This window comes from Macrotis lagotis, chromosome 3 (assembly GCF_037893015.1).
Source record: "Macrotis lagotis isolate mMagLag1 chromosome 3, bilby.v1.9.chrom.fasta, whole genome shotgun sequence".
NCBI classification, from domain to species: domain Eukaryota; kingdom Metazoa; phylum Chordata; class Mammalia; order Peramelemorphia; family Peramelidae; genus Macrotis; species Macrotis lagotis.
In genome coordinates, this window is record NC_133660.1 from 165,608,818 (window position 1) to 165,634,087 (window position 25,270).

A 25,270-nucleotide genomic window follows, 5' to 3' on the forward strand; every position below is an offset into this window, starting at 1 on the left:
TTCCTCGTCTATAAAACGAAGGGCTATAGGAGAAGGTCCCTCCCAGCTCTAAGACCCACGATGCGCGTTTGCATTCCTAATGGGAAGGCAGGGAGGGTGGCTATCCTCTAACTCCGCCGCGGAGAGATAGGTGAGCCCTGTGATTCCTGCTGGGGGCTCGGACCCAAGCGACTCACGTAATAGTCCTTGTACCAGTTCTCCAATTTCTCCTGCAACGCCCGACAGGATTCGTTGTTAACTAATCTTCTTAGGTTGTCCGCCATGGCTGCTCCTCGTTTTTTTTTTTATGGGTATGGTGATGCCAAAGGAATGGTGTTTCTCCTTAATTGGGAGAGGGGGACCTTTAGAGCCCAAAAGGTGTTTCCATCTTTACCCCGGGGGTCTTCAGCTCCTGCGGCGAGGATTTCGAAGGAGCAGGGCTGGGGAAAAGGGGCGGGGAGGGGAGGTATTCCTAGGCCCTCAGGAGCCTGCATCTGCCGCCCCTTCGGGTGCCCCTCCTGACGCTGCCTAGACCGCTGTGCATATTTATACCCGGGCGATTATTAAACAAACTTTGACGTTTGCTTTGCTCGGCTGTCAAGGACGCCAGCGCGAAAGGGAGGGCTCAGTTGTAGCAACGCTTCCCTTCCTTCCCTCCCTTCCCCTCTGTCCCAGCCCCTTGCCACCCCTCTTCCCTGGCTCCTCAAGCCTTTCTGACTTGCCTAGAATGCCGCTGCTGTTCTTGTTGCTTTTAATGTGTCTGGGGCTACTATTAGCGTTGTTGTTTTCTGAAGTGGAAGAGCAGAAGCCAGAGGACACGGGTACTGAGATAAATTCCTAGTGTCGACAGGAACTGAGTCCGGAACCTGGACCCAGAAGATCCTGAGGGGCAGGAGGGCATGACTGGAATCCTGAAGCAAAGCATGCTTTGTATCTTTACAAATCCAGAGCACGAGAACAGAAGTCCAATTCGGAAGCTTTCAAGTGGAAATAGTTCCTCCTTTATCCTAAATTCAGGCTCGTCTCCCCTATTTCAGGTCCTGGGTATTGGGAGAAAAACATCACGACTTTAGTAAGCACCTGAGATGCAAGTTTTATTTTACAGCCTAGTAATTGGTTCGACTCTTAGGAAGTCCAGGAAAGCCAGTGTGCCCGGAACCATTCTCCATCCCTTCCCACCTCTGCTTTCTGTTTAGCAGGAACAGGTCTTTGAAGGTTACAAGGGAATGTGGAGAACTAAAAGGACAGGGGAAATGGGGAAAGAAAACGTTTTAAGTTGGGGATCTCAATATCTCTAAAAGTTAACCTAGAACATAGCAGGAGACAGTGTTCCCAAAAGGTGGTACTTCTAAACAGAAAAAGTTTCCAAATCTGAGTTACTCTGAAATCCAAACATGAAAACATAAAGTGGATGTTACTTCAAAAATCTTAAATCAAATCCCTCACTAAGTCAACAAATCTTCCCTCCAACTAAAACTAATGGAATGAGCAAGACAGTTGTCTAAATGGACTATGTCCCAGGAATCACCTCCCAGACTGATCTAGGCAAAGTTGTCAGTGCTTCATATGAAACCACAATTGACCACAAAGTTATAGCCTTAGTTTAAGTTTCCTCTTGTCTTGTTTTTTTTTTTGGGGGGGGGGGTGCAGATGGATGGCTTTGGAGGTTCCAAGATGAGCACACATGAAGATAACTTCTCAGGTTTGGACAAGGTTCAATGATATAAAAATTAACCTATATGGTAAAACCACCTTAATTCAAAATCACCTTGATTCAAAAGCTGGGGCAATTACGACTTTGGTATTATCTGTTTAAAAAGAATTTTCAAACAATAGTGCAGGGCAATTGTTTTAAGAAAACAAACTTTCAAAAACTGAGCTCTTTAGATGGCATGCCATTCTTAAATGGTCTTTTAAGACTGTTCTCTTGCTGAGTTGGTCTATGAATTTTGTTACTTTATATACTTGAAAGTATTAAAAAACATTGTTGAATATTCTACAATTTTGATTCCACTAATTTAGTTCTCTATACAATTCGTTTGAGCTGTAAGTACATTTCTAAATCTAAATGTTCTCTTTCTGATTTCTTTTCACTTAATACAAAGAATAGAATTGTGTTCATATAAAAAAGACTTATATGCTGAGGTTCATACTAAATACTATTTAACAGGAATATACTTTTGTAGTAGAATGAGAGAAAATCAGAAAGGATCCATAAAGATAGCAATATTAATATGCCTTTTTAAAAAGGAGAGTGTGTGACAACAGAAATTTGTTGAAAACAAGTTTTCTCATGCATCCAGAACTGAATTTTTCATAGGAAAAAATTCAAGGGGTGGCTAGGTGGCGCAGTGGATAAAGCACCGGCCCTGGAGTCAGGAGTCCGGTCTCAGACACTTAATAATTACCTAGCTGTGTGGCCTTGGGCAAGCCACTTAAACCCATTTGCCTTACAAAAACCTAAAAAAAAATTCAAAAGATTTGGAGATATAAAAACAGCACTTTAAAAAATTGTTTTATTTTAGTTTTTTTTAATAACTCCATTCCATTGGTTCACAGTCTTGAAATTCTCACAAATATCAAAGTGAATCTTATCCTATATGGTAGAGCTGAATATCCTCTTCACTAAACTGTTTCTCAGTCAAAATCTTAACATCCTTAGAAAATATTGTACTAAATTTCACTTCATTGAATTCATGATTAAAAATTCAAAGTGGAACATGATTTTTTTCTAATATGAAATGTCAGAACATTTATTATCTAATACTCAGCATGCAGGACTCAGTGCAATCTTCAAGACCTCTTTGAAAAATAACCATGGTGGACATAGAAGACATTGGCATGGCATGCCCACATCAAAGAAAGCACTATGCTCTGTGGGAAGCAGAATCCCTGTAACTCAAAAGAAATATGAGGGCCAGCTATGTAGTACAATGGATAGAGCACCAGTCTTAGAGTCAAATTTAGCCTGACACTTATTACCTTTATGAGCCTGGACAAGTCACTTATTCCTGATTGCCTCAGGAAAAAAAAAGTTGTAAGAGGAAAAGAAATGTGAGAAGCACAAATTTTGAGACATCTCCACCCTAAATATTTATATGGACTTATTTGTACCCAACCTGAGCTCATGTTGATCAATCAGTCACAATCAGTCTAAATGTATTGTAACTCCAACATAGTGATACTTTATTGTGTCCTCTTCAAAGAAGAAATGATAACCTTCAGCTCAGGATGTGCTATCTTATTTTTCTCAATTAGATTTTAAACTTCAAATCAGGGTCCATGTTTTTATGGACCCTTTGGAGAAAAGGATAAATGTTAAAAAAATATTTTCTTGGGGGCAGCTAGGTGATGCAGTGGATAGAGCACCTGCCCTGGAGTCAGGAGGACCTGAGTTCAAATGTAACCTCAGACCATTTAATAATTGCCTAGCTGTGTGACTTTGAGCAAATCACTCAACCCCAATGCCTTAAAATGAAAAATAATTTCTCATGAAATTTAGAAATAAGGAACTCAAAACATATGAAATATTCAGTAAAGGTTTGGTTTGAATAATTTTGCCCTAGTTCAATAGTTTTAGAAAAAGTGTCTTTTGAACTAGGTTGTGATTATTTAGAGTAAGGAAAGAGACTTTGTAATTTAATATTCAGCTTAGGGTCTGGATGGAGTAAATGAATATAACATCATACATTTCAAGACTGACTATTCAGTAAATGTAAAGTCCTAATTATAGTTATCAGTCACTTGTATTTTGCTGTAAAAGATTTTTTTTTCATTCTTTATTTCCCCCAGTTAGCATGTAAAACAATTTTAATGGTTCATTTTCAAAATTTTGAGTTCCAAGCTCTCTCCTCTCTCCCTATCCTACCCTCCTCAAAGAGAAGGCAAAAAAAAAATCAATAAAAGTAATACATACATAGTCAGGCAAAACATTTCCATAATGGTCATGTTGTGAGAGAAAATGTAGAACCCCCCCCAAAAAAAACTCAAGAAAAGTATAATTCAATCTATATTCAAACACCATCAGTTCTTTCTCTGGGGATGGATAACATTTTTCACCATGTCCTTAAGAGCTGTCTTTGATCACTGACTTGCTGAGATAACTCATTTGTACACAGTACATTTCACTTTGCAACATTTCCTTTAAGTCTATCCAGGTTTTTCCTGAGAGCATCCTGCTCATTTTTTTCTTTATTTTTAAATTTAGATTTTTTTTATTCCAAATACATGCAAAGATAGTTTCCAACATTTATTTTTGGTAAGATTTTAGTTTCCACATTTTTCTCCCTCCTTTTGCCTCCCCCGCCTTGACAGCTAGCAATCTGATATAGGTTATGCATGTAATATATTAAACATTTTCATATTCATCATGTTGTGAAAGATGAATCAGAACAAAGGGGAACAAAAAGCCATGAGAGGGTTAAAAAAAACAGAGCATAAAACAAATTTTTAAATGGAAAATAGGATGCGTTGGTCTGCATTTAGATTCCATAGTTTGTTCTCCATTGATGGTATTTTCCATCACAGATCCCTTAGAATTATCTTTGATTATTGTACTTGTTCAGGAAAGCTGTCTGTCACATTTGATCATCACACAATGTTGCTGGTAATTTGTTCTCCTGGTTCTGCACACTTCACTCAACAGTTCATGTAAGTCTTTTATCTTTTCTGAATTCTTCACCATTATTTCTTACAGAAACTCCATATTCATGTGCCACAATTTGTTCAACCATTCTCCAATTCATAGGCATCCCCTCAGTCTCTAATTCTTTGACACCACAAAGAGTCTAGCCATCACTTCTTATAGCAGAATAATACTACATTATAATCACATGCTCAATTTCCAATTCTTTGCCACCAGAAAAGAGCCACTATAAATATTTTTATTGAATACTATATATATATATATATGTCCTTTTAGTTTTTTATTTCTCTTGGAATATAGTATTGCTAGGTCAAAAGTTCACAACTCCACCAAAAGTTCATCAATGTTTCATTTTTACACATCCACACCAACATTTGTCAGTCATTTGCATTTTCCAATTTAAAAAGTCAAATATTTTATGTTCGTTAATGGAATAATTAGAATTCCTAACTTAGTATATATGAGTAAACAAGACGGTATATTTTCTTAACTATTGTATACCTCCATATTAGTTTTAGAAAGATTTTGAAATACTGAAATACCTGAAACATGTAAAATCAAAAAATGTCCTTAAAACTCTTAATTTTTACACAAATAAATGTGCTATAAAATCAGTATGAATCATATTTTAGGAATGAGATAATAAGTCCAGTACAGTTTCATATATCTAAAGAGATCTTTAACATCAGTTCTATTGAACCTAGAGTTTAAAATTGAGTGAATTACAACTAAGACTTTTGGAATCCCACATTTTTTTTTTTTTTTGCAATCTTTCTATTTGACACTACTGGTATACACAATTGACAAAAGGAAAGAGAAAGAATGAAAATGATTGACTAATTTACCTCTGATATCATAATCCTGGTATAAAAACTAGAAGAAAAAGATGACATTCAGTTTATTGATTTTCTAATGTTATAGTAATATTTAGTAGCAAACCATTTTATTCCTGGTAGAACAATTTAACATGGTATTAGTATACCTGCTTAGCACATATGAATATGGTATAGTTAAAGTAGCTCATGTTAGTAAAGAAAAAAAGACCCAGTGTTTGATCTTTAAGGGGCAATGGTGCATGGCACACTAGATAGAGCCCAGGGACTCAGGAGATCTGAGTTTCAACACTGATGCTACTATGTCACTCTATGATTTGAGTTATCACTTCTGCAGACTTTTATTTCCTTGAAATGAAGGGGTTGGTCTGGAAGATGGCTAAACCCCTTCCAGTTCTGATTTTTTTTACAATTCTTGGATAAGACCCCTGATGTTTCAAGTATTTTCACCATCTCACTTGAAATTCCCACTTTACAGTAAAAGTTAATAACAGCTCTGAAATCCAGAGGTCAAGGAAGCCACCATGGGGTACAGGGTATCAAGACACTGTCAGGAGCAATTCCATTTCTGAGAGGTGTCAAAACTGAAGTTGAGGCTATGGTATCTGGAGGTGCAGGGACAAATCAAAGATCTGAAAACTAGATCAAGGCAGAAGTGGAATGAGGCAACTAACTGCAACTAGTGAAGGAAAACGGGGGTTTAGATTCCAGAAGCACAAGGTAGAACAAGACCTGAGCATCAGAAGTCAGTAGTTAAGAGTGATCCTTGTCCTAAGGGAAATGATTTAGTCTTCTGGCCCTGTCTTGATGAGTATTTACTGTCCTGAAGCTGAAGATGTTCACAAGAAACAATTACACTTTAGCTACTGGTATGTTCTCATGGATAATGCTGACATTAAATATCTGAGTCTAACCAGACTCTTGTACATTGTTACTGCCCACTTTTTTTAAGTGGACCATTGGACTATAATAGTAGAGATGGAAGAATTTTGTTTTGTTTTGTTTTTAGGTTTTTCTTTTTTGCAAGGCAAATGGGGTTAAGTGGCTTGCCCAAAGCCACACAGCTAGGTAATTATTAAGTGTCTGAGACTGGATTTGAATCCAGGTACTCCTGACTCCAAGGCTGGTGCTTGATGGGAGAATTTTTAAAGAGCATTTGGTCAAACTCATTTTACCTGAGAAAACTGAGGTACCACAAGATGTTAGGTTACTCTCCCAAGGTCATATGTTTATTAGACCAAGATTCAAACCCATGTTCTTTGACTCTTAAATTCAAAATTCTTCATGTTTGTCCTTCATTTTTGAAAAAGATCTCATCAGGGAGGTGATGCCATAACAACCATAGGAATTGGATTTGAGTGAGGGGGTGCTGGGCTGTCACCAGTTTCCCTCTCTCCTGCAGTCACCTGGGTCCAGTGGGGGACTGGAGATGGCTCTGGTTGTGAGGCAATCAGGGTTAGGTGACTTGCCTGAGATCATACAGCTAGTACATCAAATTTCTGAGGCTGGATTAGAACTCTTGTCCCCGATTCTAAGGCCAATGATTTTAAATTCTTCCCCACATTATCTATTAATAACATTTTGAATCATTTATTTACAAACTATGTCTCTTTTGCCATTGCTGTCTTATCCCCCCCCCAACTTTTATTCCTGAACTACTTCCTCGGGCTCAAGTATTACATCAGGAATGGGACAGTCGGTTTTATTCTTCAATCCACCAGTCCTCCACTTCTCTGAGGGACACAAGATCACTCTGTGGACCACCGCGTAGAAGCAGAACTATGATCTGGAGAAGAGTTATTCCAATGATTCTGTCTTTGGGATGAGTTGACTTTTTTATCCTAAGTCCACCAAAAAGTTGCTTCTCTATTTTCCCCACTGTATTTCCCTCCACTCATTCATTGTATTCTCTCTCTCCTTTCATCCTGGCCCAAAGTATGTTGTATCTGGGTCCCCTCCCCCACAATCTTCCCTCTCTTCTGTCACCTATCCCCCCCTCATCCCGTCCCTTTCATCTCATTTTTCTCCAGGGTAAGACAGGTTTCTATACCCCTTAAGTGTGTATGAGCCATTTCGGATGAGATGCCCCCTCCCCTCCATTTTAAAAGCTTTTTCTCGCCTCTTCTGTGATATTTCTCAGCCCCTTCTTCCTGCCAGCCCTTCCCTGCATCACCCATTGCTCTTATTTCTCAATCTGTCACTCGGAATCAGAGTCTGGGGCAGGGAGGGCCCAAATATTTTCGGAAACAAAAATAATTTAACAAAAAAGGAAAAAGGTGTGTTTTGCTCCTAGTTTTTCGGAGCCGCTGGCCCTGGGTGCCCCGTGCTGGGCCCTGGCAGGCTCAGCATCCTCACGGGGCCCCGCTGGGCCAGGCCCGGGGCTCCCAGGCCGGCCTCCGCCCCAGGCCAGGCCCGCCCCAGGCCAGGCCCGCCCCAGGCCAGGCCCGCCCCAGGCCAGGCCCGCCCCAGGCCAGGCCCGCCCCAGGCCAGGCCCGCCCCGCCTCCCTCCTCGGGTCTCAGGGACCGCGCAGGCTCCTCCGTGGGGGGGGGGGGGGGCTGCGCGCACGCGCCGCTCGCTCTGGCCGGCCGGCCTCGGGCTCGGGCGCGAGCTGGGGCGCAGGCGCGGGGCGGGCGGGGGCTGCCTCGGGCGGGCGGGCGCGCGGGAGCGGGAACATGGCGACCACGGCGGCGGCGGCGGCCGCAGCGGAGCAGGTCAGTCCTGTGAGAGCGGCGCGTGCCCCGAGGCCGGGGTCGGGGGTCGCGGCTTCTCCCCGCAGCCGCCTGGGTGCCCCGCGGGGTGTGGGGGGGGGGCCGGAGCTGCGGCGAGGCGGGGGAGGGGCGGCGGCGCCGGGCCGGGGCGGGGGAGGGGAGGGGCGCCCCGCCCTCCCGGCCTGCCCCGCGGCCGCCCTCCTCGCTTCCGGGGGCGCCGCCTCCTAATATGGACGGAGCTCTCGTGCCAAGAGCCTTTTCTGTCATAAATGGAAATCCTCCTTAAAGCTTCCCCCTTTTGTTCTTTAAAAAATGGAAAAAAAATTAAAAAATAGAATGTGACCGTTATCGGGGAATGTAATCTTATATTAGTGAAAAATGTAAAATGTTTTTAAGATTTTATTTGAGTTTTACAATTTTCCCCTAATCTTACTCCCTCCCCCCACCCCATAGAAGGCAATTTGCCAGTCTTTTTATTTAAAGATTTTATTTTGAGTGTTTTTCCATTTCTTTTTATTAAAAATTTTATTTCGAGTTTTACAATTTTCCCCTAATCTTACTTCCCTCCCCCCACCCCATAGAAGGCAATTTGCCCGTCTTTTTATTTAAAGATTTTATTTATTTTGAGTGTTTTTTTCATTTCTTTCTTTTTTTATTAAAAAATTTATTTTGAGTTTTACAATTTCCCCCCTAATCTTACTTCCTTCCTCCCACCCCACCCCCAAGGCAATTTGCCAGTCTTTTACATTGTTTCTATGGTTTACATTGATCCAAATTGAGTGTGATGAGAGAGAAATCATATCCTTAAGGAAGAAACATAAAGTATGAGAAATAGCAAGATCAGACAAGAAGATATCAGCTTTTGTAAGATTTTATTTATTTTTGTTTTACAGTTTTCCCCCCTTAATCTTGCCTCCCTCTCCCACCCCCCACAAAAGGCAATTTGTCAGTCTTTACATTGTTTCCAGGGTATACATTGATCCAAATTGAGTGTGATGAGAGAGAAATCATATCCTTAAAAGACAGCAAGATCAGACAATAAGAAAAATGTAAAAACTTTGATCCTTAATTCCAGTTCATATGAAAACTTTTTTTTATTTATTTTATTTTTATTTTATTAAGTAGTTCCACGACTCATTTTTTTTTTATTCTGTACATAAAGAATTTAAGTCATGGATTCAGTTCTCCCCAAGCAGATGCTTCTTAGATTTGTTTGTCAGGTTCTAACTTCTCTCCTGACCTGCAGTTTCATATATATTCAGCTGTCTTTTGGAACATTTAAACTGGATGTCTCAAGTTCATTGACTGAAATCGTTATCTTTTCTCTCAAATCTCCTCTCTTACTAATTTCCATATTACTGTTGAGGATAACATCATCTTCCCAGTCACTCAGACTCACAACCTTGGTGTCATCCTCAGCTCCTCATTCTCACCACCTCTCTCCAATCTGTTGATAATACATTCAGATCATCTCTCAAAGATACCTACCCCCTTCTCTCTTCTGATACTACCGTCATCCCGGTACAAGCCGTCATCCCCTCACACCAGGACTCATGGGCTACAGGGTCTCCCTGCTCCAAGTTTCCTCACTAGGATACATTCTCTGCTCAGTTCTCTCTTTCTTCCTCTCTTTCTTTCTTTCTTTTAAAGGTTTTTGCAAGGTAAATTGGGTTAAGTGGCTTGCTTAGGGTCACAGCTAGATAATTATTAAGTGTCTGAGGCTGGATTTGAACTCATGTACTCCTGACTCCAGGGCCAGTGCTCTATCCACTGCACCACCTAGTCCCCCTCACTTTCTTAATAAACTCCAAAGGCACCCTATTACTTCCAGGATCAAATATAAAAATCCTCTATTGGTGTTCCAAATCGTTCATATCCTGACCTCTTCCCTCTCTTTCCAGGCTTCTTCTACCTTTCTACCCTCCACATAGTATGTGATCCAATGATACTGGCTTCCTTATTCTTCCTTGAACAGGCTACTTCACCCCTGGACTCCCAAGCATTTTCTATGATCAATATGTTTCTGATACAGGTTCTTGGTTAGCTAAGAAGTTTGTACTCTACTTTTTGTTCTGTTCTGTTTTCTCCAGTATAAGCGGATCTTTCTTTGAGCTCCCCCAATCTCTTGAATCCTAGAGCAGGGCTGTTCAATCTTACTTTTATAAGTTTTCATTAAAACAAGAGAAAATCTATTTTGATTTTGCCATTTTAGTGAGAACTTTGTGGTAGATCAGCTTTGTGTAAGGTGGGCTTCTTACTAAAGCATTTAGTAAACCCACAGGCTGGCTGCATGAAATCACCGTGGGGTCTGCCTGTGGCCTATGGGCCACATGAATAGCAAGGCTAACTGAGCCCTCTCCTCTCAAAAAAGAATAAAGAAAGTGATTTTTCATTTTTGTAGTTAGTTATTGCTACCCAAATGATCAGGTAACTTCATAATACCCTTAGGTAATCACCATTCCTCTTGTAAGCACTCAAGATCTCAAGGCCCAGTTAAGAGAACAAGATAGAACTTGGATCAGAAACAGTAATAAGACCACACACAGTTCGGTCTCGGTTACAGCCTTGGTAGGGGCTCCAGCTGAAGGCACCTTATCAGTCCCCTTGTCTATCTGCACAGCCTGCTCTTTTTCCAGCAGCCCTAAGCAGGTGTCACTGATTGCTGTTTCATTTTACTGTGTTTTCCCATTTTCCTCAGCTCTCAGAAGGGGGAGGTATCACCTATGTCCCTTCCTCTGCTCTGTTCATTTCTCATTAACCTCCAGCAAATGCTTCTTATTTTTCTGATGGACTAGTTCTCTAATGCAGCCCACAGACAAGACACCCCTGAATCTCTGTCTTACCCAAATGTTTTAATAGTCCAAAGGTTACTCCAGAGCCTTATTTTGTATACTGACTCTGCAATCTCAGACCATGTACTTTATAAGGTAAATTCTTCTTCCCGCTCCTTCTTAACTTATTGTTACATCTTTCTTTTCTGGTGCTTAAACAGAATGTTTCCTATCTACGTCCTTCAAATGGATTTAGACATTCAGGCAGTACTCAGTAATATATCAACCCCCTCACAGGACAGTTATTCCAGTGACCTGCGGCTGCCTCCCAAAACATTTTAGAAGGGTGAAAGAGAAGAGCCATAAACTCATCTCTGGCCCATTCATATACTAGAAAGAGGAGTAGTTGTAATCCCTGTACAAATTTTCCTGTTATTGTCCAAGACAGCACTCTCTTCCCAGTCACCAGGTATACAACCTCTGTCATCTCAACTCCCCATTCCCCCCATGCATCCAAATCATTGACCAAATCTTCTGCCTCAACATTTCTTTGTCCACAATATCCCTCAAATAAGTCCTCTTCCTCTATTCATATAATCACCATCCTAGTTCAGGCCTTTAGTACTTCTCACCAATCTCCCTATCACAGATCTCTCCCCATTTGAGTTCATTCCTCATACAAATATCAAATTAAAATATACCTGTGAATGACCATATAACTCTTCCCCCTCACATTGAGTATAAACTCTAACAACCCCCTATTACCTCTTGCATCAGTTATAAGCTCCTGTTTTGTATTTAAAGCCTGGTCCTTTCCAGCCTCCCTATCTTCTCAGGCATTACTCTCCTTAACATTATTCACCACTCATTCTTAGGATTCAGCTCAAAATCAACTCATAGTTCTCTGCAGTTGAATGACAAAGTAGGTTTTACCTACAGCATTATATGCCTGTGGACATTTTAACCTATCCCAGTACAAAACTACATATGCATAGGATGACCAATGAGAGTAAAAAAAGCAGAATATAGCAAATTATGGATGTGAACCTTCTACTCTATATTAACATAATAGAGTGCCTAACTACTGTAAAAGCAGGATATACAAAATCCACTTTTTCATTACTAGTGAAAATTCCAATTGGTAGTTAAACTTAGCACTTATGCATGAATTCATATACTTATTAACTTGATATTGTTTTGATTATCTAGCAAAGTTCCAATGGTCCTGTAAAGAAGTCTATGCGAGAGAAGGCTGTTGAACGAAGAAATGTTAATAAAGAGCATAACAGTAACTTTAAAGCTGGATATATTCCAATTGATGAAGATCGGCTCCATAAAACTGGCCTGAGGGGGAGAAAGGGCAATTTAGCCATCTGTGTGATTGTTCTCCTTTTTATCTTGGCTGTCATCAATTTAATTGTGAGTAAAACATATAGAATGTATTGTTTTCCATTATTAACATAAAGCATTCATTTATTCCTTTGGTTTTCAGGCTGAACTGTTTTCCTGATTTCTCATAAGACAGATAGGATAAGGGAGGTTGGGCAACTAGTCCTATGTCACAAGGCTAGTGAGTTGTGTAAAATAATTAGGATTTGAACTTAAATTTTGGAATAATAGAGTCAGAAATAGAAGGGAATTCTTTGGGGCACTTAATCCAACTCCTTTATTTTATAGATAAACTAAATTTAAAAGAAGTTAAAAGGCTAGGTAGTCTTTTAGGTAGGAAACAGAGCTCAATTTTTGGATCCAGATCCTCTATTTCCAAATCCAATACATTTTCTAGTGTACTGGACTACTCCCCAAGAATACTTTTGCAGTTTCGAGTGCTGTATTCTTTCCACATCATCTTGGATTAACTGTCTAATAATAAGTAAGTATTCCTTGGGAAATTACTTAATAAGAAGAGATAAATGTAATGGAACATTAGTATACCATAAGAAACATTTAATATGAACAATTCAGAAAAAACTGGGAATAATTGTTTCAGTTTTTACAAAGAGAAGAAAGAACCAGTAAGAGACCAGTATACACAATGACCACAATAATGTAAAGGTAAATAATATAAAAAGGCAGCTGAACTCACTTCAAATACAGTGACCAATATTAATTGCAAAAGACAAATAATGAAACAACTTACTGGTGTAAAATGTACATATTATGGAAATACATGTAACAAGATTATGCATGTATAACCTATGTCAGATTATTTGCTATCCTAAGGTGGGAGGGAGAAAACTATAAAAATGAATGTTGTAAATTATCTCTACATATAATTGGGAATGTATAAATAATGTACAGATATTTTTTAAAGTAAATGTTGTCATGCCATTTCCACATATTTTATATCTCTCACTATTTACTTTTCATTCATCTTAGTATTTATGCATACATTTTCCCTTCCTAGTTACATTTAACATGTAGACCGATTTCTTTGTATTTTTTTACAATTTTCATGTTTATTACTTATATGTTATTCTTTATATGTCATTTCTATGATCATGACAATTGTATCTCATTTCTTTTAGAAAGTACTTACTTCTTTTTTGTTTGTTTTCTTTAAGAAGATTTATAGTTTTTTCCTCTTAGTTACATCTGATGTTACTCTAAATGTAATACTGAGTTTCTCCTACTTTTTTAGATAACACTTGTTATCTGGGCTGTGATCCGAATTGGACCCAATGGCTGTGACAGTATGGAATTCCATGAGAGTGGTTTGCTGCGATTTAAACAAGTGTCTGATATGGGAGTTATTCATCCTCTTTATAAGAGCACTGTGGGAGGCAGACGTAATGAAAATTTGGTTATCACTGGCAATAATCAACCAGTAAGTTATCACACTAAAGCAAAAATGGGAATGGGATATTAGGGATAAATTATTTATGATTAAGTGTATGCTAATTTTTATTAATAAACGGGGAGTGATGAACATTAAACCATATGAACACTTTAGTCTCTTCCAGCTCTATGATTTGTGAGGTTTTTTATGAATAATATTGAAGCCAAAATTTTTTTCTATGGAAGATCCATAAACATTTGTTTTTACTGGAAAGTCTAATCTTAAAGGGGAAACATGATGTTTCCTTTAAATTCCTTAATTTATTCCCTTCTTTTCCTATGGAGAGTTTCACTGATAAAAAATTATTAAGAATATACATTTGTGGTGGCACAGTGGAGAGAGCACCTCCCTGGAGTCAGGAGGAACCTGAGTTCAAATCATGCCTCAGGCATGTAATAATTACCTAGCTGTGTGACATTGGGCAAGTCATTTAACCCCATTGCCTTGCAAAAAGCCGTGTGTGTGTGTGTGTGTGTGTGTGTGTGTGTGTGTGTGTGTGTGTGTATTCTCATTCTCTACTTCTACTGAAGATGAATGTACCTTAACTGGTCCAGAAAACTTAAACTGCTTCAGGACTCTTCCTGACATAGCTTATTTCCAAGTATTTGTTATCTTACAGTCTTTTTCCTATGCAAAACTTCCAGCACAACAGATGTCTCTCCATCACCCTAATGCCAAAGAGCCATGAACTATGTGTTTTGTGTCTCATTCTCTATCCCCTTCCCCATTACGCAAGTACACAAGATAACCTTTTATAGCACCTCCTTTTCCATATAGGGCAAATTTGGGGCTGCAGTCTTTAGTCTGTTTAAAGATGTTTTATAATTCCATGGGTTTTGTTTATTATAATGTTTTAAAACCATATTCACCATAAAGTATGTTTCTATAGATTGTTTTTCAGCAAGGAACAACGAAACTCAGTGTAGAAAAGAACAAAACTTCTATTACAAGTGACATTGGCATGCAGTTTTTTGACCCAAGGACTCAAAATATTTTATTCAGTACAGACTATGAAACCCACGAATTTCATTTGCCAAGTGGAGTAAAGAGCTTGAATGTACAAAAAGCATCTACTGAAAGGGTATGTCTTTTATCTTTGTTTTTTATATGAATAATATAATTGTTATTCTTTAAAATGGAAGTATGGTTTTATGTAATTTAGCATCGTACAAGGATCCTTAGTTTAATACAGAGAGAAGAATCCTGGGCTATATTTCTTTTGGTAAGTCACTCAGTCTCTTTCTACTTCAGTTTCCTCATCTTCAAAATAGAAAACATTGTATCTACCTTACAGAATTCCCAGGGATATTCTTCCTTTTGAAATAAAAATTAATGATTCACAAATATAATGACTATGATAATAATTTTTAATAATTCTTTATAAACCATATTTTAACACTTTTTTGTTTTTGTTTTTTTTCAGATTACCAGTAATGCTACAAGTGACTTAAATATAAAAGTTGATGGACGTGCCATTGTCCGTGGAAATGAAGGTGTATTCATTATGGGAAAAACCATTGAATTTCACGTGGGTGGTAATATGGAATTAAAAGCTGTAAGTATATGTGCTAAAAGAACTTTAGAAAATTATTTCATTATGAAAATTAAAAATTTAAGACTTCATTCCCTTTCTTTTGTTATTGTTAAATTTCCAAATTTTAAGAAATCAAAAATAAATAATTTGAAATGACCTGTTCCCATACACAGTTGCAGTTTTCACAGCATAAGAGAACAAATGGTAAATTTATAAAATATATTTCTGGTTGCATATCCATTATTAAGATGAATAGTTTTTTTAAAAAATGTCATTGATCACATGCATCTACAGGAAATTAAATTATTTCTAAAGTATATTTGAATTTTATAACTTTTGTGTTTCATACTGGAAAGCTGGGGTTATCAAGCATTTTCACACACTCACAATTCTAACCAAAACATATTTATTCACTGTTTCATTTATGAATTCCTTCTCTTATAATTCCTAGTTTCCTTAAAAGTTCTGGTTAAGTTTCATCTTCTACCTGAGACCTTTGATGATTTCTCCCATTACTGTCTGTCTTCCACTCCCACCTTGTCTTTATAGATTTAGTGATTTCTAGTAGAATATAGGGAGTGTTTCATCTGGGTCTTTATATCCTCAGTATTTAGTACAGAACTGAGTAGAGAGTAAACACTAAATGCTTGTTGAATCATAAACCATCAATTAATTTGTTTGTTTATTTAACCATATTAATAATAACATATAAATTATAATAAAATCATTGATAAAAAATTAATCATAGTCCAGGGATTTTGCTGGATATTAATGATACAGAGACAAACCTGAAACAAGTCTCCCCTTAAGAGTCTTAAACTCTCCTGATGGGGAAAAACAGCCACACTACAGTACACACAATATACACTATTACAATACATATTCAAAGTAAATGGGAAGTAATTTCAGGGGAGAGAGATACTAAGAATTAGGGGGAATCAGGAAAGACCTTATTTAGAAGATAGGAGATTCAGATGGAGGTGAGGAGACAACCTGTCAAAGGTTTGGAGATATGGGAGAGGGTATCTCCTATATAGGAAATAGCAAGTAGGTGGATTTGGCTGGAGCATTGAGTGTATAAAAAGAATGATATCAACCAATAAGTACTTATTAAATAATTGTTCCTGTGCTAGATATTGAAGATAGAAGTACAATGATCAAGTTCTGTTTGCAAGGAGCTAAATTTCTATGGAGAAAACACAAAGGATTTATCTTAGTGCAGTTCTGAGTTTTAAGAACTTATTCTATAAAATGGATGTTTTTATTTTATTTTATCTCTTATAATTACACAAGGATAGAGATGTCATAAGAAAAGAGCTGGACTATTTTTCCTTTGGTAAATCACTTAATCTCTTTCAGCTCAGTTTCCTCAGTTACAAATAGATATCATAATATGTCTTTATAAAACTCCCTCTTTGCTTTAAGAGCTTAACACTGCACTATGACTTGTGAGATACCCTTCAAAACAAGATAGCTTGAGGAAGCTATAGCAGCTGTTGGCATCAGAAAAAATTTCATGATGTTATAATATAAATCTTCCTGGATTTGCTTCTTTCACTTTACATCACTTCTTATTTATCTTTCAGTATCCTCTTTAAAATCATCTATTTCTTCATTTCTTAATAACACAGTATTCCATCACATTCAAATACAACCATTTATTCCTCAGTCATTGAGCATCTAAGAGCTACTATAAATGTTTTTGTACATATAGGACCTTTTTCCTATTTTTTTAAAATCATTAAAGTTGTATAAGGTATGAACTTTTTAGTAACTTATTTGTTTATAATTCTAAATTGATTTCCAGAATGGTTGTACCCTTCACAAGTCCCACTAATAGTGCATCATTGTACCTATTTTTCTACATCCTCTCTGACACTTACTTTTTCCTTTTTTTTGTCATCTTTGCCAGTCTGACAGGTATGAGTTGCTTTAATCTGCATTTCAGAATGAGTAATGATAGCTGTCATTTAATAATAAACTAAATGTAATAATAATAATGAATGGAAATGAAATGAGCAGAACACAGAATAATTTATACAATAACAGCCCTGAAAAGACAACAACTTTGAATGCTGTAAAAACTATGTTCCATGTCATGATCCATCCATGATTCTAAAATCTAAAGGATCAGTGATGAAAACATACTATCTCCTCCCTGGCAGAGGTGACAGATTTAAAGTATATTATTGGGGCGGCTAGGTGGCGCAGTGGATAAAGCACCGGCCCTGGAGTCAGGAGTACCTGGGTTCAGATCCGGTCTCAGACACTTAATAATTACCTAGCTGTGTGACCTTGGGCAAGCCACTTAACCCCATTTGCCTTGCAAAAATCTAAAAAAATTTAAAAAAATTTTAAAAAAATAAAGTATACTATGCAATCTATTTTGCATATGTAATCACAGAGGGGATTTATTTTGCTTGACTATTTGCTGTTTGTTATAAGAAGTCTTGGAGGTTTTTTTGGTTATATTTGTTATAAGAAGTCTGGGGTTTTTTTTCCAGTATAAGGGGCTAACCAATTTGGTTAAATTAAAAAAAAAATTTTAAATACAGATGAGATCACTATTTTTAGTTTCACAAGAGGCTTTTCATAGAGTGGCAAAATTTATAAAGGTTTGTGATGTAAAAACAAAACACATCAATAAAACTAAAAAAAAGCAAGTAACATTTGGGCTGTTTTGAAGGAAGAAAGGAGGAATTCTGTGAGATAGAGGTGGAAGTACTTTCTAGGTATGTAGGGCAATTCAAAGGCATGGATTCAAAGGCAATTCAAAGGAGATGGAAGTGATGGGAATATTGTGGTATGAATGAACTTGAAGGAGAGTTTGCCTAAATTAAAGAATACAATCGAGGTAATAATGTACACTGAGGTTGGAAAGGTTGGGCCAAGGTTGTGAGAGGATTTAAAAGCTAGTCAGAGAAGTTTATATTTTATCTAAGAGGCTATAAAGAGCCACTAGAATTTATTGAATAGAGGCTATGCCTTAGAAAAATCACTTTATTAGCAGTATGAAGGATAGACTGAAAGTGGGGAGAGACTTGAAACAAGGAGACCAATTAGGTACTTCCCAGGGACCTCTTCTCTAAATCATGTTTCTAAATAATATACAATTTGCCAAATTAAAAGAAAACTAATTCTGTTATAGTTATCAAAATATTAAAAAAAAATTTGTGGACCTTAGATTCAGAGTACCTGATTTAGGCAAAACTTATAAGGACCCAATCAAAGGTCTTTGAATAGAGAGAAGAGATTGGAGCTAGGCACGTGTAGAGTGGAAAGATTTAATAGCTAATTAGGGATGTGAGAGAATATGGAGTTGAGGACAACAAAGGTTACAAATCTGTAACATTAGAAGGATCAGAAAGTTTGTAAAGGGGGACTTTTGGAGGAAAGATAAATACTGTTTTGGACTTTTTCTATTTAATATGCTATATATCTGGGAAGGTAGGCTAGAGCCAAACTGTAAAAGCTTTTGAATGCCAAGCAGGAGTAAACCACTGGAGAGTAGGAGATCATGATCAGTTGTGCTTTAGGAATAGTAATTTGGGAGCTCTGTGGAGAAGGAACTGGAGAGAGCAGATCCATTCTGTAGGCAGCATTGAGGCATCAATTCACAAGATGTCCAAAAAAATATAAAATACTAAAGGCTTGGAAAGAACCTTGGACTTACTAATAATGAGAAAAAAGGCAACTGAAAAAAAATGTTAACATGTATAAACCAATATGCTTCTCTCCCATCTATATAAAATGTTTATGAGAATAATCTACATAAAAGTTAAGAATAGTCAGGGCTTTTGAAAGTAATACAGTTACTAGCTTCCAGAAAAATCAGTTACAGAGTAAGACAAAAGACCTGGATATTCTATTCATGGCTCCTTAAACATTTCATTCTCCATTTTTGAAAATGGAAATAATTTTGTTATTTTAATCTTTAGATTTTATTTTTTTTTTTTTTTGCAAGGCAATGGGGTTAAGTGGCTTGCCCAAGGCCACACAGCTAGGTAATTATTAAGTGTCTGAGGTCACATTTGAACTCAGGTACTCCTGACTCCAGGGCCAGTGCTCTATCCACTGCACCACCTAGCTGCCCCTGTTATTTTAATCTTTAAAGTACATTAGCACTTCAATGGAGAAATAATACTTTAGCTATGAAATAGTAGAAAAGCATGTTGTATCTGTAGTTAAATAAAAACAAATCAAATTTAAAGACATATGGGAATAATAGTGAATAACTTAAAATTCCTAATATACTGGTTAAGAATAAGAACATAAGAGATTAAATTTGCCACTAGGTGGCAGAATCTGTATGCAATTTAAAAATCACCTCATTTGTTCTAAGATACAGATAAAGAAATCTGAGTGAAGCAACAGCATTAATTTTAAAAACAATTTTTAAATAACCTTTTACTAATATTTTCATTCAGGATCTAACTTTAAGGAGCACTATAACATCATTGCTAGAGAACTAGTCCCAGAACAGAGCTAGCCTCAGTATGACCTCTCACAGACAGGCCACAGTATCACCCTGGAAAGCCACTGGGTCTCCCAGTGATCTAGGCAGCTCTGGAGGCCATGAATTGAAGAACAATTGTCCCTAAAGGGAGTTTCATGATCCAGAATTCTTTACATCAATAAAATCACAAGATCGTGTTTAACACAATCTTAGAAGTCTGTGTATCTGCCAAAAACCAGAGGAAATGCATGACTTCCATACTTAAGTGTGTTGTGTTGCCAGTATGTTTGAGCATGCATATTCCTTTTTTATATACAATTAGGAGTTTATTAAATAACTATATTAAACTTTTGTTACCAGATTTATCTAATTATTACAGAAGAAAACTTTCTCTTTTTAGATCAAGAATCTTTGATGACAAGAGTGATACTAAGAAAGGGTCAGAAGTTCAAATGCGCAACCCTTTCAGGTCCAAAATACTAATTATTGTCAAAATTATAGATTAATTTGGCTAAACAGGATGAAACATAGGACTATTAAGACTTTAAAAGTGTTATGACAATATCTTCCTGAAATTCTGTAGTGAAAAATTAACTTTATTTCTAACAGATTATAATCAAAATAGTCTTCACATAAATCTAGTTCACTTCATAATATAATACTCTATCAGGGTCCCACAGAAATAATCATAAGATGGTTTGGGAAGCAATAGGTTGGAAAAAGGTCTAGTCTGTACCAAATTTTGTTTGGATTGTTGATACTTAAATATATTAAACTGTTTTTAATCCTCTCTGTAATTGTAACAAAGCTATATAGTAATTAAATCATTTCCCTGACCAAGAAGAAAAACATGTTTTGTCATAGTTATCAAAATCATTTTGCTAATTTTTATTTTTACTAGTAAGTAGTAGTAGTAGTAGTAGTAGTAGTAGTAGTAGTAGTAGTAGTAGTAGTAGTAGTAGTATGACTGAGAGGCTGCATTATGTTCTTGACTCAAAATACAAAGACTGAGTTCCAGTGTGGTTCTGACAAGTGTTGTAACCCCAGACAAATCCTGCCCTGCATTGACAGAAAAGATTTTCCTTGTCCAGGGAGTTCCCTGTATCAGTGAAGTCACAAGTCTATTATTTAGCCCTGTATTATGAAACTTTATAAATGACAGTGAACTGAATTTCATTTTTAATCCTTAGTAGAAATTTGCATACATTATAAATCTATCATGACAGTGGGAATTTCAGTACAGTACTAATTTGGTGAACGAAAAATAAATTTTATGGCAGGTTGACTATCATATATCAAACACTAAAATTAAGATAGAAGATCCCTAGTTGAATTTGAACTCATTTATCTATTGTGATCCCCTTCTCTTTTTCAGTAAACTGTATTTATTAACTGTTATTCCTACTACAACAGTTGGTAGTAAATGAACCTTATTATTCTCCCAATAGGAACACAGCATCATCCTAAATGGATCTGTGATGGTCAGCACCTCTCGCCTACCAAGTTCTTCCTTTGGAGATCAATTAAATAATGGTGACTGGGTACGCTACAAGCTCTGTATGTGTGCAGATGGAACTCTGTTCAAAGTACAAGTGACAGGTCAAAATATGGGTTGCCAAATCTCAGACAATCCTTGTGGAAACACACATTAGAAGAGCTGGACAAAGAGAGAAAGTCATCAATGTGTTTATACTTGTCTTTTTTTTTTTTTTTGAGTGCATGCAAGCCATTGTTTTTACAATGCAAAGCATTGATGACACATTGTAATTATTTTAATTGCTTAGCTTTAATAGATACGTTAAATAACCTCTAAATTTAAAATATTCTGAATGAAAATAGCCAGAACCTTAAAATTTTCCATTCAATTACACTGTGCTGGGTATCAGATCTATTTTTTAAAATATTGAGAAAATGAGTAAAATCAAAATGAAATATTTCAAGAAATATTTATTAAACATCATTTATTGGTCAGAGAACAAAGGGCTGGTTTATCTGTAGATTCAATGTTAGTAAGCTTTTGATAATTATGAGGACTGACCACTTGTTAAATTATTTAAAAGATACATAACCTGAATATAAATATATTTTAAAATCTGGAAAAATTAAAATTTTATTTATAGACTATATATGATTTGGGCTTCTAAGAATAATGAGTTTGAGATTTCATGGGCTCTTACATGTCAGTGAGATCAAAGAAATATTAAACACATGTGAAATGTAGTAATAAAATAGAAACCTAGTTGAGGAGTCCTGAAGAAAATATTTTGTGACACCAGATTTTTACTTAAAGTACTGTTGAGTATAATTATTCTATCACATAATACTAATGAGCATTCAGTGTTTTATTATGGTGGTACTGCATGTAATATAAGCAAACATTTTAATATCTAATCTGGAGCTCTAAGAAGATTGTGAAAAAAGAAAGTATTTGGTCTTCAGAAGACCAATTCAAACTAACCTATAATGTTTCGTGTTTGTGTGTTTTTAAAAAAAAACAAAATTTATTTACCTAAATAGAACAGAAGAGATAGTACATAAATTTCAGATCAGTCAAGAAAGAAAACTTGACTAGTCATTGCCAAATTTAAAACTCAAAAATAAGCTGATTCCAAAGCACTGCCCTAAAATAAGCCCTGAACAAGTTGTTTTCCATTATTAAAGAATAACAAATAATTTTTAGATTAGTAAAATAAGATTATAATCTCCACTCTTAACATCCTCCTCTACCCCCTTCCACAAACAGTTTAATTGTGTTTAACACATTTCTTATTTATACTATTATTATTTTATTTAATATTATTTATATATAGGCCAAACAAGCCCCTTTAAGAGTTCTTGAAGTGAGTTTTTGGCCTGCTGTTTAACAGGCATCAGTGATAAACCACAGATTCCACCTGTTTCTTTTTCTTTTTAATCCAGGAAATAGGTTTAAGCTTACATTTACATAGGGATTGAAACTAGCAAGTATTTTTTAATGATTACTTATATTGTGTAGATGAGGAAGTAAAAAAAAAAACCTAATATTTAATAGTGTTATTATTGTCCATGTAAATAGCTTAAAAACAAACTACTTATCAAAGCCTAAACATTATCTTGGGTTCATTCAGTTTAATTGAAATAACCATTGAATCCTTTCCTAATTCTGAAAGTTGCACTTTAAATATCTGTAACAGAATTGTGACCTCTATTAATAATTGCAGCTATTTTGTTAACACATCCATACTCCAATTGGAAATTTCATTAAATTCAAGTTCCCCAACTATTCTTTTTAATTATGTGCTTTATTCAGATTTATTTAAATAAATATTTTACATAAATTGTATAATCATTTCTTGGACAATCCTGTTTTAAATAATACATGAACAATTTTTAATTCTTTTTGAAATTTTGTCATTTGTTTTTGGCATATATGCATATGTGTATCTATACATGTAAGTGTGCATATATGTGTGTGTGTGTGTGTGTGTGTGTGTATGCTCAACCCCTAATCCCAAGGGCTTTTTAAACAAGATAAGCTCATCTGATGCAGTTTACAGAATTACTTCAAGGGATTATTTTTTTAAAAAACTTATTTTACAAGTAAGCAGTTCCCACTTTTGCTGTCCATTCCTTTAAACCACATAGGAAACCAAACTGCAAAAAAAAAAGGAGGGGGGGGTCGCTGCACATCCATACAGCTTTAATTAAATAGAAATTTAATGTTTTTTCCTGCCACCAGATGGTGCTTGACTTTATTCCTGTAACCAAGTTCATGCCATCATAGATTTAACTTTGTAAGGGACACCCAAAAAAGAAATCCATCCTTCCTCAGTGGTCATCTGGCCTCCACTTGAAGAGATCAGTGAAGGGGAAATCACCTACCTCCCAAGGCAGCCCATTCTCCTTGGGGTCAGCTTTCCCTTGTCTTGAGTCTAAATCTTCCTCACGGGGGAGGGGGAGGGGACTGACCTTCAGCAATTTTTTAGAAAAAGTCACTTCATAGAAAGACTATGTTGGTTTGGAAAGATCACTGGATTTGGAGTCAAAGAACCCAGCTTTAAATCCCAACTCTACCATATTATAGCTAAGGTGACCTTGGACAAGTTCCACCCTTCAGCCTCATTAGCAAAGTAAGGAATTTGGAAGAGCTGGCATTTAAGAGCCCTTGTACTCTAAATCTGTGATACTGTGGAAAGCATGAATTTCCTGTAATATAATTTGCTGATCTATACATTTTAAAAGTGTTTGTATTATTTAATTATAATTTATAAAATAATTTATAGTAATTATTGTTGCCCATTGATAATTAAATTCATTTTTAGAAGGTGAGAGTTAAGTGGTGCTAAACATGATACTAAAGAGACCATTGTACCTTTGAAATGCTGATAATTTGTAACCTGTTTCAAAAATATTGGTGTTTACCAATTCTGCCATAGAAAAAAATTACAAAAATCTGTTCCATGTTGCTAACTTCAGTTGATGTAATGTGTTAATGATCTCTGTTTACAATAAAGATGATATAAGTTTCTGTGTCTTTTATGTACATAGATTTCTATTTGAAAATCACATCAAAATTAATTAGTTTAATTAATAACATCATTATTGCTGTTACCTTTGCCTTTAAGAAATTATTTTTTAGTAATTTGTATCCACTGAAATGGATACAGACCTCCTACTTCCCAGTATGTACCTTCTAGTGCCTTAGCAAGCATGGACTGATTTGTTCTCAGAACACAAGTGAAAGTGTGCTGATTATCTATAATACAACCCAATCTGGGATAAATGGTGAATAGAGGGGCTTGCTGAGTACCTCTGATACTTATCATAATGTTTCCAGACTGCTTCAGAAGGACCAAGGAGTCTCCTGGAAGATTTCACTGGTCAACTGAAGACCTATCTCCCAGGTCCTTCTCACTCTGTTTATAAGTAAATATTAAATATCTATTTGAAATGTGCCTTTGATTCACTCACATTATATTGAAAGTGATATTACCTAATAAATTGTGATGAAAGAACACTTCCATTATCAACCAAAACCTTCCAACTGAAGTGCTAGAGTTCCATGAGTATTCATTCCTCATTCTAATGCTTTTTCTGTTTCTCCTTTCCTAGCATGAATTCTTTTTTTAAAAGCTTTTCCTCTTAACCCCTCTACTTCTTTATGTCACACATCATTTCATCCACTTAAATGATCAGTACATTTACATTTGTTTCCAATTCCCACAACTTATTTTGTAATTTTAATTTTTTTAATTTTGAGAAATGAATACCTCTCATTTTAAGGCATTATGATATTATTTTTATCTTTTCAGAATGTTAGTACTCCAGCAGTAATATAATTGTAGGGCTTATATACTAGCACCCCTTTCAGGGTCAGCATGAGAATGAAATTAGGAACATTTAACAAAATTAAAAGAGGTAACCGCCCTAATACTGTAAGTATCAACAAAGAGGATTCAGAAACACTTAGAAAGTGTCTAGTCATTATGTCATTGAGGTATAGCCACTAGTATGGCCTCAGGCAC

General features: G+C 36.4%; 2 protein-coding genes across 12 annotated transcripts in view; one reads left to right on the top strand and one right to left on the bottom strand.

Annotated features, from left to right (window-relative positions):
- The window catches only part of SPATA18 (spermatogenesis associated 18), a 107,895-nt gene extending 107,394 nt beyond the window's left edge, over positions 1 to 501 (bottom strand). For all 9 annotated transcript variants that reach the window (XM_074229447.1, XM_074229448.1, XM_074229452.1 and 6 more), the window contains exon 1: positions 177 to 501. In XM_074229447.1, coding sequence (XP_074085548.1) covers positions 177 to 263 — 87 coding nt within the window. In that variant the 5' untranslated portion in view covers positions 264 to 501. The remainder of the gene's footprint in view (positions 1 to 176) is intronic.
- SGCB (sarcoglycan beta) lies at positions 50 to 24,296 on the top strand. 3 transcript variants are annotated; one of them, XM_074229462.1, is made up of 6 exons: positions 50 to 130; positions 12,147 to 12,356; positions 13,579 to 13,764; positions 14,666 to 14,857; positions 15,200 to 15,331; positions 21,215 to 24,296. In XM_074229462.1, exons 2-6 carry the CDS (start codon positions 12,177 to 12,179, stop codon positions 21,416 to 21,418), a joined length of 894 nt encoding a protein of 297 aa, XP_074085563.1. In that variant the 5' UTR covers positions 50 to 130; positions 12,147 to 12,176; the 3' UTR covers positions 21,419 to 24,296. The 3 variants fall into 3 exon arrangements, with proteins under 3 accessions (XP_074085563.1, XP_074085562.1, XP_074085561.1); XM_074229461.1 differs by lacking the exon at positions 50 to 130 and adding an exon at positions 606 to 1,051; XM_074229460.1 differs by lacking the exon at positions 50 to 130 and adding an exon at positions 8,104 to 8,169.
- Positions 24,297 to 25,270: the final 974 nt, after the last annotated feature.